Below are 12,377 nucleotides of genomic sequence, written 5' to 3'. Positions count from 1 at the left end.
GGGGGGCTTTGGGGGAGCCAGCCCCCCGGGGTAAAAGCAGGAGGCGGCTAAAACGAAGGGGTGGCAGAAGAAGAAGGGGCGGCAAACGAAGGGGCGGCGGAAGAGGAAGGGGCGGCAAAAAAGAATAAGTAAAAGGGCGGAAAACTTGAATTTTGATAAGTATAAAAAATTGTGAAAAAATTGTACTATATATACATGAAAATATGTTGCTTTTAGGGCGCTAGCGCTTATTATCCCTTTTTTTTTTTTTTTTTTTTGCTCTTCACTTTTTCAAAAAAAAATTTGGTGAATTTTTTCGGGCTGTTGAGGAAGGGGCGGCAAAATTGAATTTCCTTCAGCCCCCCCCCCCCCCGGGCTAGGAGCGGCCACGGTATGACACTGAATACGCTAACCAAAACCCTAAAAATCTTTAACCCTACTGACCCCGAGGGTTAGAAGTACCGACCGTTAATATGGATGGTTGCAAAAAGAATGGCCAGGATGATTAATTTGTCATGCATGGGACAGTTACATGATGGGGGGGGGGGGGCGTTTTTTAGTGATAGGCCTAGTGGGGAAGTCAAATGGTGGTCCATTATCAGGGGGGGGGTCTTCCTGGTTGAAGGTTTACGGGGATGTGCCACAGTTTTGGGGTACCTTTTCAGTGATTTCGGTACTACAATCGAGTGGGTGGGTTTTAAGTGGAGAGCAATGCGCATTTGGTCAAAAGTGCCCCTAAAAGCGCCCAATTGGGACAAATTAGGAGCTATTAGGGTGCTTTTTGTAAAAAATTGGTATGATGATGGGTGCCAAAAACAGCAAAAAGTAGGTATGGAGAAAGTCAGCATCAGAAAGTCTGCGTGGCACATTCTCGTACAAAATTACAGAAAACAAACTAGGACAAAATGATTTTTTTTTCATAATTGATAAATAGTATACTCTGATTTATATTTTACGTGTATGATTTGAATACAGACTGTGAATACTGGTCAATATTTTAAATCTTTGCTTCTTTCAACTCAATTTTTTACTCACCCTGTACGTCTGCAGTCCATTTTGGATATTCGCAACTCAGAGGCTTGGTTACGGTATATTGTATTTCACTTTCTCTACCGAACCGAGCCTTGGCGTCTTTTTGTGTGTACTGCTATGAACCCAATATACTCACTATAATATTTCGTATAATTATACGTGAGCTTTGATATCAGCTTATGTGCAGGTAAAATTGAGTCGAAAGCCATCTCTTCTAGCTCTATGACTGATGAGAAGTACGGTATAATAAGACAATTGGAAATAGATTAAACGTAGAATTTGCATTTGTGTAGGTAAGTACACCATTTATAGTATCTTGCTAAGTAGGCCCACATTGTACCATTTATGTTTTCGCTTTTGGTAAATTCGTATATTAAAATCGTAACGCTATTTAGAGCCCCTAGAGCAGCTCTTTTAATGTATTAATTTAAAAATTACATTATTGCAACATTATTAGTTATTACCATCCGAAGAAGTTCTTTTTTGCATATTTTTTTTATACTAGTATATTACCGTTCATTGGTTTTGAAGCAAATATTTAAGCATGGAAAAAAGAGATTCTTCCTATGGTGTAAATCGTTGGACAATTTGGAGGCCGACGCGGAGGTCACTCAAGATCAACAGATCTCGGGAATGACGACAAACGTCATAAGGCTATGCAATGTAAAATGTAAGAAGAAATGAAAACATTTCGATGATTGAATCGATTTTATCAAATTTATATGTAGTCATTGTCAAAATCTATTTTTCACTATTTCATTATTTTAATGTAGTGGTCAGGTATCACGTTTCACGGCGACAAGTCAGTGAAGTAGACTCATGTGAAATAAATCATCACTAAAAATAGCGTCACATTAGCTCACATTCTTTACCACGTAGCGCGGGATTCCCCAAAAGCTCCATGTCCGAAGCAAAAGAATGTGATGCAACTTAGCATATCAAAAGGATGAATTCACGAATATAAAGATATCACTTATTTAAGTTAGTCTGGATTTGAAGGTTATGATTTAATTGGAATTAAATACATTGTTAGAAAAATTTTAACATGTTTAAAGTTATTTGCCAATTCACACTTAAATATGAAGGTTCATGTCAGAATTCCCTGGCTTTTGAGACCTAAAAATGTGCATAAAAAGCCCCATGCCGGGCCCCATCCCATACAATACATTTAGAAGAAATGTGGGTTAATCCCTTTTAGAACCATTTTGGTTTATAAAATCTCATACATTACAACTGTCAGCACTAATATTTCATTAAGTTTTCGAGATATCGGCCGAAGTGAAACTTAATTAACATTAATTAGGCAGTTAATTTTAATTGTTATTATTAAATAAATGGACATAAAATTAGAGAATATGTTATTCATAAGTTATTCAAAGTAAATTAAATCCAAAATATGTGGGAATTTGACCAAAATTGGGTCAAATTGGCATAAATTTCTAAAAAAAACCCAACAGAATACCAAAAAAAAAAAATTCAAAATAAGCGAAATACATAAGAAATTCGCGATTTCGCGCCGAACTTCTACGAATATATTTAATCAGAACCCTGCGAAGGAATGTCCGATTTTGATCAAATTTGAAGCAAAAGAAAGTTGATTTATCAAGCATTATTATTAATTAAAAATCTAAATTCGACCCTGAAATTTCATTGCAAGGGCATATAATACAAGGTAAGATGTTCCAAGTGTAGTCGAGTTCATTGTAGTGCTGTTTTGGTAAAGTTTCTTGCTTCAGAGTGGCCACTATGTTTGTTTGGAGTTGAACCATGGTCAATAGCATCTTTTCAATTCTCGCTATTCGCAATAAGGGCGCCGCCAGCGGTTTGCGATGTAATCGTGATGTATCATGGGAAAATCGTGATGTATCATGGGAAAGGTCGACATCCAAGTCCGCGCAATACGAATATTACCATGCTATTACATAGGAACACGTGACAATATTTTTTAGTTTGTCAATATAACGGTATTAGGGCCTACACGCAAATCGATAGAGAAAAAATTAATTGTGCACATTTCAAATCACATTATTAAGTATTATTGAGTATCGATTCGCGTGTAACACCTTTATTTTGACAAACTAAAAAATATTGTCACGTGTTCCTATGTAATAGCATGGTAATATTCGTATTGCGCGGACTTGATGTCGACCTTTTCCCATGATACATCACGATTACATCGCAAAATCTGCTGGCGGCGCCCTTATTGCGAATAGCGAGAATTGTGGCACTAAAAATGTGACTGCCAATCAATACATGACTAGACACGTTGGAATAGCTAAACATCTCAAAAAAAGTAACTAACCCCCCTTAAATAATGATCATTATTAAAAAACGGGCGATCTTGTTACAAATCTGTCAAATGCGTTGGAAGCAGAATTTATTCCTGCATATTTTGATACCTCATTTGTAGCAATTGACAAAATTTTGACGTCACATCGTACATTTAAATCAAAATAACCCAAGATTTGAAAGTTGCAGTAAATTGCATTGATTTTGTATTCACTATAATGGAAGGAAATCTGTGTAATGATATCTGCGTGTTTTTGTATTGCATGTGAGTGCAGAGAAGATGTTTTTTAACATCTTCTCTGGTGAGTGCAACTTTCAAATCTGGACCTCACTACATTAAATTGGCCGATGTTGTATTGTTTTCTGGGCTATCGTATCAAATGAGGTCTCAAAATGCGCAGAAATAAATTCTGCTTCCAACGCATTTTACAGATTTGTAATACAATAGCCCGTTTTTGAATAATGGCCATTATTTAAGGGGGGTTAGTTACCTTTTTTGAGATGTTTATATTAGCATCATCAAAGAGTCAATCGTCTGACTTCCTTGTCTAAAATTAACTTCGTGTTTTAAGTTTCGATATCAGGTCTTTGTGCATTTGTTCCATGACGAATCATTTTTCTGCACCAAACCAACTTGGACCCGCTTTAAAATGTTTCATGCTGTTAAACTTGACCTCATAGGAGAATAGGTTAATATACAGTGATTGTACTAGACTGAAAAAGTTATATATATCCGCTTATAAAAACCCGGGTAAAACCCCCCAATCTCGTGCAATGGGGCTGGGGTAACAACAGGATAACAGGTTAATGCCCGAATTAAGTGCTCTTTCTATCTAAGCATGCTAAGTGCTCCAACAAAACATGTTTACATTTCGACTGCTCAGTACCATGGTACCAGAAATGGGTGAGTGAAATAGGCTATAGCTGCCATGTGTAGATGAGTACAATGTAAATGTGTAAATTGTCAAATGTTCACAGAGCAGCTATTGCACTTACCCACTTCGGGCACTGAACAGTCGGTTTACATGTTCATATGATCCTCCTACATAAGAACTGCGCCGAGACCATTGCATGATCGAGTAAAGTTAGGTGCTATTTCCAATGTTGACTTGTACTAGTATCTCAGGACTTGTGTATTAATAAAATGACAAACGTTGTCGGGTGTTTTGTTGCGATTGGGTAGTTCACAGCATCTTGCGAATGGTAGTGAGCTTTGGCAAAAATTGCATAGCTCAATTCATAACGAGTGTGTATTATTTTATATGTCCTGTGGTTCTTGAGTTATGTTGTAAAGAAGGCTGAAACAACACCACTTTTGTAAAACGTACATAATTCATTAGCAACAATAAATTAAGCAAGTTTTCAAAGTATATGTTTTGTTGAATAAACTTTTGCAAAACACCAAAGTGTTATTTTTCAATAATATTGATTTAGATAATTAAAATCATGTTTTTTTTTGGTTGCTTCGACCAACAATACCTCGCCTACCACCTACCCTTAAAAACAATCACTCCCTGCAATCACATTCATGTACATGCATCATAACGAGTGAGGAAATGATTTTGTACCGAAATGGATAATATCAATACACAAGCTAGTACTATCTACAAATGTAAATATTTCTAGTACTGCATGTATCTCGGTTTCCATGTTAAATTTCAAAAATGATTTTTTATTTTTGCATTACAGATGAGGCCAGTAAGCCACTAACCGGGAACCCTACATTATCGCTGACTGTTTGGTTTCATATCGCGGGACATGGACGATGCTGATCATTTGAATTTTTGGGACAATTTGGTCAGTTTCCATGGTTTCAGGTGATAATTTCATACCTATATTTGTACTCCAATAACGGTTGCAGATGTAGGGAGTAAGGAATATACCACCGGTAAAATCCAAATAATATGCTTACCAAGGACTTATTTTGTTTTCGTACTGAGGAAATTTGCAAAATATTTAACGATTTGTTACAGTGCGTTGCTTCCTGGATATTTTAAACATTTTGAGTCACCATCATGAACATTATCGGAATGTTCTCATCGAACATAAACATCAGAATCGACGCTTATAACCCGTGATGCACTTTATTTTTGGGACTAAAGGCAAACGTCGAAATGTCATTTACGTTATCAAAGCAACCCTTTGTCTCGACCGCAAGATGCCTTCTACAAAATTCACATGGCTGCTTGTTCAACTGCCTTTTGTTCCGATCGGAAGAGTAAATCTGATCAATTTGATTACTACATGGAAGCGTTCGGGTGTCATCTACAATGGAAAGAACTGGACATCATTGGCCGGCATACTCTGGAAAGAGAACGAACGATTCTGGCCAAAGACGAATGGGACTACAATACCAGACCGACGTATTATACTGCTGTTAGGAACTTACAAGGATACGTCGCTTATAGGTTGGAAGAAGAAGACGAAGCGAAGGAGTTTTTTGAAGATGTGCTTAAACATGATCCAAATAATATTAATGCATTGGCAAATTTGTTGTTTATTGCAAGAGAAAATGAAACGCATGAAACTGCTCGCGAATACCAGGCACTACTGGAGGAAATATTTGAAGGCAGGAATTACGAGCATCGCGCAAGAGCTTACGCAGACAGAGCGCATGCCATTCGGTATTTTGAACAGGATAAGCGATGTTTTCATTACATGGAATATATTGAAAGAGCTTGTGTTATTGGAAGCAGTTGTCTTACTCCCCATCGGGTGGAATGGTTCTTCGATCTTGCTCTTGTTCTTTACAGGCGAGATGTCCAGATGCTGTATTTACGAAAGCTCTGGAGCAAAAACGGAATAGCCTTGGATGAAAATCACGATTTGATCTCTCTAAATAAAAAGATCAAAGCTGGCTTTGTGAAAGCAGCACATTTACTGTACGATATTATTCAAATAAGTAACACCAATGAGATGAAAGCTTTAGCATGGGTATTCTTGGGTATTTTATTAAATCACGATCCTTCAGAAAGAAACTACAGTGATGTGTTCCCAGATGATGAGCATGGATTACATGATATTACCGCGGATGAATGTTACCAATATTGCGTCAACTTCGGCGGTAATCACGCAATCGCATTACGCCGAGTAGGTTCTGAATATGTTAAACTTGGACGATTCAAAGAAGCTGAAGTCCTTTTGCAACGCTCTCTGGCAATCATCGAATCCTGGTTTGCATTTCGTCATACCGGATTAATGTACTTAGCTAAGTACGATCAATCATCAGAAGAGGGTAACCCAAAAAGACAATATCTGAAAGAGGCTGAAGTTTGGCTAAAGAAGGCGCAGAAGTTCAAAAAGGTCCATGCAGATTATTCTGATCTTGGTCGCGTGTATTTTCTTCTGGGTGAACACGACAAAGCGATATCTCAATTCAGACGAGCAACAAGTAATGATCAGGATGACTTTTTTGATCTTGTTGAGACCCATAGAAGATGGGCTGATTGTCTTGGTGCAAAAGGCGAGCTAGAAGGCCAGCGTGAACAACAAATAAAAGCAAATAAGCTTCAGTTGCAATTACAAGAACCGCAGACCTCCGAAGATGATTTCTTCAGGGATGACTTTGAGTTCTATAACACACCTACAAGGCCTGGTTTCGTTCGTTTTTTGCTTGGAACACACATCTGGTGTACTGAATCACAGCGGATTGCCACACAGCTCGCAGCTAATCTTACATTGAACCCTCGTGAACATATGGACAACGGGAGAAGATACAGATACCATTTCTTCATCTCTTACGCAGAACGAGACAGACGATGGACGTTTGCATTCCTTCACAAGTTAGAATCGAAGCATAGTTTAAGAGGTTGTATCAATCATAGGGACTTCGTAGCAGGTGTGTCCGAGCCTGATAACCGGACTAATGCCATCCGGAATAGCCACAAGTGTGTGGTCATTCTAACACCTGCCTTCGTGGAGGAACTTGCAGCAACAATGTCTCGGAGTCAAAGATCGTGGACAAGGTACGTTTTAGTTAAGTTTGGTCTTAACCCTGGAATTACGTAAACTATAACCAAACTTTCGGGCCTCATAACATACGGGCCTCATAACTGCTAAATTGTTGGTCTAAAGTATATAAAAGTATACATATTTAGAATGGCAAAGACGACTTGATAAATTCATCTGTGAGGTCAAATTTGGGTCAAAATGCTCATTTTTGGCCCAAAATCCAAATTTTTTGGCCGACTTATTTTTCGTTAAACGTAACAAATAAAACTCGTGGGTCAATTTAAAAAAAATTTAAAAAGTCTTTGCCATTCTAAATATGTATACTTTTATATACTTTATAGACCAACTAGACCAGTTATGAAGCCCGAAAGTTTCCATAATTTCAGAGTTAAGACCAACCTTAAGGGTACGGGTTAGGGTCAAATTAGAATCAAATGACCCTTAAACAAAAGGGTTATTTGCAAAAAAGGAGATTTGACCCATAAATAATTAATATAGTCATTTTAACCCCGATAGTGTTAAGCCACAATTTGGGGTCAAATAGTTGATCAGGGTTGTGGGGTTAAATTCGGCCCTTTTTTATTCGGTGCATAGTTGACTCAGGTAACGGGGTCAAATTTGTGGGGTCAAATTTGTGGGGTCAAAATTACCTCTTTGGGTTGAATTTTGACCCCGTAGTTTTAATTAAATGTGCATTTTAGAGGGAAAACTTTCAAATAGACGGGTACCAATCAGTTTGGTACGGTGCAGTGCAGTGTCTTTGGAAATGCAAGGAGTAAGACCTTTCGGTATTAAATGTCGCCAAAAAGGGGGATATTGGGTAGAAAACATTTGAAAAAGGGAGTCATTGGCTAGCAAGTTCTCAAAACGGCTATGAGTGGCCATTGGGTAGAAATGATCGAAAACAAGACCCTGATAAAAATTTATTCAAAATATATTTACGCCTATAAGAATTTGCTTGCAAGAAAATTGTATAGTTTTTTCACTGTAGTATTTTGACGATATAATTTTAAAAAGAGGTTTTTGTATTATTTTGTATTGTTTGCATGTTCATTTATTGTTTCCTTAAATTGTAAAATTTGATCTATAACATGGCGCTATACATATACGTTGGTTAGACTGTTAACATTGGGTTGCTAAACATAACGAAGGGGCAAAAATAAAACGGGGATCATCAAGACCGAGCTTTGGGTACTTTTTCAGATTCAAAAAAGTGTCTATCGGTATTAGGCACTTATCATTTTCATAATGGGAGCTAATGGGGGGGGCACCTCTTGGGTTTGCAGAGCATTGATTAACACAAACTAATCATTGTTCAAAAACTGGCTAGCCTATGTTTATAATTTACACGTAAATGCAAACAGAAGCCTCATATCTGAATAAAACACTTGTAAAAAGAGCCTTGAAACCGTGACTTATTGAATAAATGACTGTATGTTTCGCTGGAAATGGTCAGATGCTATTTGTGAACATTAAACATGAACAATTAAAAATAACTCCGGGGATTCCCCTTAACGTTAATGGTACATTAAACAATCTTAAAGGGAGATGAGTAGAGTACGTGTGATTAAAAAGGTTTTTTAGATGGTTTGCTTCACCTAAAGCATAATTTGACTTAAAGCCATAACAGGTAAATGAACGGAGTACCCATCTCTCTTTCGTTGGCAATTGAGCTAGACTCTAATTCAATGCATGTAATGTGTGGGTGGGGGTGTGTGTGTGTGTGGGGGGGGGGGGTCCACCAGCATTGAAGAGTGCTAGTACCCATTTATACACTGGGTACTGTGGGTAGAGAGGAGTACTTGAGGTAAAGCACCTTAATCAAGGGCACAACACGTATATCGCATGGCCACAGTGGGGCTCGAACCCACAATCTCACGATCATCAGGCCTGTGTTCTACCGCTATAGACCACACATGTCCCCATAAATTAATTTTCCCGTATTCAGAGTAACTTGTATAGTTAGGCCTATGTATGTGTTTACACAACTATATGGCACCTCCACCTCGGCAAAGATATCCCAGCCAGATTGGCTTTTGACAACTTAACCGATATCATTGTACGAAATTAGGGGTTACCATTTCAATTTCAAAATTGGGATTTTAAATCTCGTAATTAGAAGTAAAGCAACTTTAGTTAAGCACGTTATTTTATTTGCTAAGAAATATACACTGGGAGTATGAATGGCTCTTTGACAAATCAGTCGACACACCCTGTTTCTACATAATAAAATATGTGAGTTAATTTGTAAAACATGTTAAAGTACCTACTCGTACTCCAGAATAACTTTCCTATCAAACAAACATAATAATCCCTAATTTTTTTCCCAAAGTATGAAAAAAAAGTCCAAAAATATCACAATTTGCGAGCGTAGTGAGCAAAAATCATAATTTAGTTAAATAAAAAGTCCAATTTTCAGAAAATCGACCCGCGATGTTTTATACTGTTTAACCATGACTTATATAATCAAATTTTACTGATAGGTATTGATGACAGGAATGATACATAAATGCCAAATGTTAACATTATAGACTGATGACTTTACATGACCAATAACTCATTTTGCATCTCAACCATATGGAAGTCACCACTACCCATAGTTTACATACAGCACATTGAATCTAAGTTTCACATTTTAATAATAAAATATTGCTTGAAACTTGAAACAATGCATATAAATTCTATAGACAGAATGCATTCAAGCATTATTTTATTGTGCATGTTCCCATTATAAAGATGACAGTGTTTTATACGGAAATATACACTTGCCAAAAACAACAAAGCTAACATGAGAATTGCAGTTCCTCAGGCTTAAAGTAACAATCAGTACTAATTTGCACCTTAAAAATTAAAAACTTTTTGGCATTTAAAAAAACACCTTAAACTATAAAAATTTAAAAAAATTTGGCATTTTACCCGTCAAGTCTCAGAAAGCAGAAATAAAAAAGTGCCCAAAAATTTTTCAAAAGAAAAAGTTTCAAGGAATCTAAAAATGAACACAGATTTGGGGTCAAATCAATAATTTTGAACCTGTTTTTAAACAAATTGTAAACAAGTAAATACTTGTTCAAAATTTGACTTCAGTTGTTTCCTAACAACTTTTATTTTTTTCCCATTTTTTTTATTGGCCTTAATTTTGGAATTATTTACCAAGATATAAAAAGCTTAAAATATAATTTTTTTAAATTAAAAGTCTTTTTGTTAAAAATTTGCCTATTTGGTCGATATTCAAAAGCCAATATCCAAAAATGGGGTCAATCCCCTAAAATGGAGTCTTAAGATTATGAACAAGACGCAAAAAGCATTTTTTACAGTTCGTTCCCAAAAGTGGGCCAAACAACATGTGATTTTCTCCAAAACGGTTAACTTCCCCCAAATATGTGTTTATTTTTTGATTCATTGACCCTTTTTTTCCTTCAAAAAAGGTATACTTTGGAATAATTAAGAAGTAAAGGCATGGCACTTTCACTTCTTACATTACTGAAATTTGACAATGGCAAATGTGAAAGCCTCACATCTAGTAAACCCTAAATATACTTAAAAATATAAATATACTTGTTTTTGTTTCACCCTGTGTGAGGAAATGAATAGTTAAATATGACAACAAATAATAATATAATATACAAATTAATAGACAAATTTGTTGTCACCTGGAATGTTTTGCTACTAGCAGGGGCTGCTGGCAGAATGTTGAAATTAAAACTAATTTCTTTTACCACGTCATATCATTATGATTTCTCAACATTTTGCTAAACTCAAAACCATATAATATTCACTCAAATACTACCATACTAATGATTTAACCTTTGTTCTGTTTTTATATTTCAACAGCTATGAATTAGTGCAAGCAGTGACTGAATCACAATTCCGCAGTAGTGGATACATCATTCCCATAATGCTTCGGGCTTGTACTCCACCGACAACGATATCCCATCTAACATACTCACAATGCTGTGATGGACAAATGGCACAGAACCATTGGGATAAACTCATTGAAAATATCACCAGTCAGGACTATTAGCAGTGGAGGCGCCAGGATTTTTTTGGCGGGGGGTGGGGGCATGGGGAGGGGGGAAAAGTGAACTACAGGGGGCAAATCGAACAAATTTTGAGCAAAATTGTCACAAAAAGTGGAAATTTTCACAATTTTGGGTTGTTACGTTAGGGGGGGGGGGGAGGGAAACAGGGGGAGGCAAGAGTTCGGACTGGGAGGGCATTCACCCATGCCCCCCTCCCTGTGGCGCCGCCACTGACTTTTAGTGCAGGGTAGATGTTTGTTTGTTTGTGAAAAGGATGAATTTATGATGGAGGGGTAATTTCAAATTTAGTAATTTGAGGAGAGCTGGAATTGAGACGGTACGCAATTGCCTTGCAATGGGCGCCCCATGTCATCACCTTGGTACCCCAATTTATCAATCTTATACAAATATACAAAATCAATGTGTTGTCTATATTGGGTGGGCAGAAATATATATATGTTTGCTCAAAAACATTACAAGAGAAAAATAATTGTCTTGGTTTATCCACATAAAAACTCAGGGAGCTGATCCTGGCTGCAAAGGTTCATTCTAATGTAGGCTGATAAGGGTACTGTACCTATAAAGAGCTGCATTCCTTGGGTCACCATGATTGATTACATACTTTCTATATATTTATATGTAGATATTTGATTTTAAGCAAATTTAATGAGGTAATGTGAAAGCAAACTGCTGCACAAGTTGAGCAGAGCTTATTATGCAAGGCTGTAAAAATTGTGAAATTTACTTCTAGATTTCAGAGGTAAAATACAAACCCTGGATTTTGTGGCAATTAAGGGGGTACTACACCCCTGTCCAATTTTGTGCCTATTTTTGCAATTTTCTCAAAAATTATAGCACGTTGGTGACAAGTAAGATATGTATATTTTAGGGGCAAGGACTACAACTACTGTACTGAGAATTCAGCAACTCTAAGCAAGTAGTTATTGATTTATTGATCAAATACTGGTTTCCCTCATTTTTGACTGTAACTCCAAAACTGTTGTCTGTGCTGAAATAAAATTTCTAGTGCAGTAGTTGTAGTCCTTGCCCCTATAATATACATATCTTACTTGTTCCCAATGTGCTATAATTTTTGAGAAAAATGCA

At 36.8% G+C, this 12,377-nt stretch overlaps 1 protein-coding gene across 1 annotated transcript; it reads left to right on the top strand.

The window, feature by feature from the left end:
- Window positions 1–5,403: 5,403 nt before the first annotated feature.
- LOC140158338 (uncharacterized) lies at window positions 5,404–11,281 on the top strand. Its single transcript, XM_072181432.1, has 2 exons — window positions 5,404–7,265; window positions 11,083–11,281. The coding sequence occupies exons 1-2, from the start codon at window positions 5,479–5,481 to the stop codon at window positions 11,270–11,272; spliced, it is 1,977 nt and encodes a 658-aa protein (XP_072037533.1). The 5' UTR covers window positions 5,404–5,478; the 3' UTR covers window positions 11,273–11,281.
- The last annotated feature ends 1,096 nt before the right edge of the window (window positions 11,282–12,377 follow it).

The sequence above is a fragment of the Amphiura filiformis genome, chromosome 8 (assembly GCF_039555335.1).
Source record: "Amphiura filiformis chromosome 8, Afil_fr2py, whole genome shotgun sequence".
NCBI classification, from domain to species: Eukaryota; Metazoa; Echinodermata; class Ophiuroidea; order Amphilepidida; family Amphiuridae; genus Amphiura; species Amphiura filiformis.
Note: the sequence above shows the minus strand (reverse complement) of the source record. Positions and strands in the feature narration are given on the sequence as shown.

Bases quoted from the DNA above. Each gene is read 5' to 3' on its own strand.
- LOC140158338 (XM_072181432.1), top strand. From the start codon at position 5,479: ATGGCTGCTTGTTCAACTGCCTTTTGTTCCGATCGGAAGAGTAAATCT. The intron at 7,266-11,082 runs GTACGTTTTAGT...ATATTTCAACAG, and splicing joins AGTCAAAGATCGTGGACAAG to CTATGAATTAGTGCAAGCAG.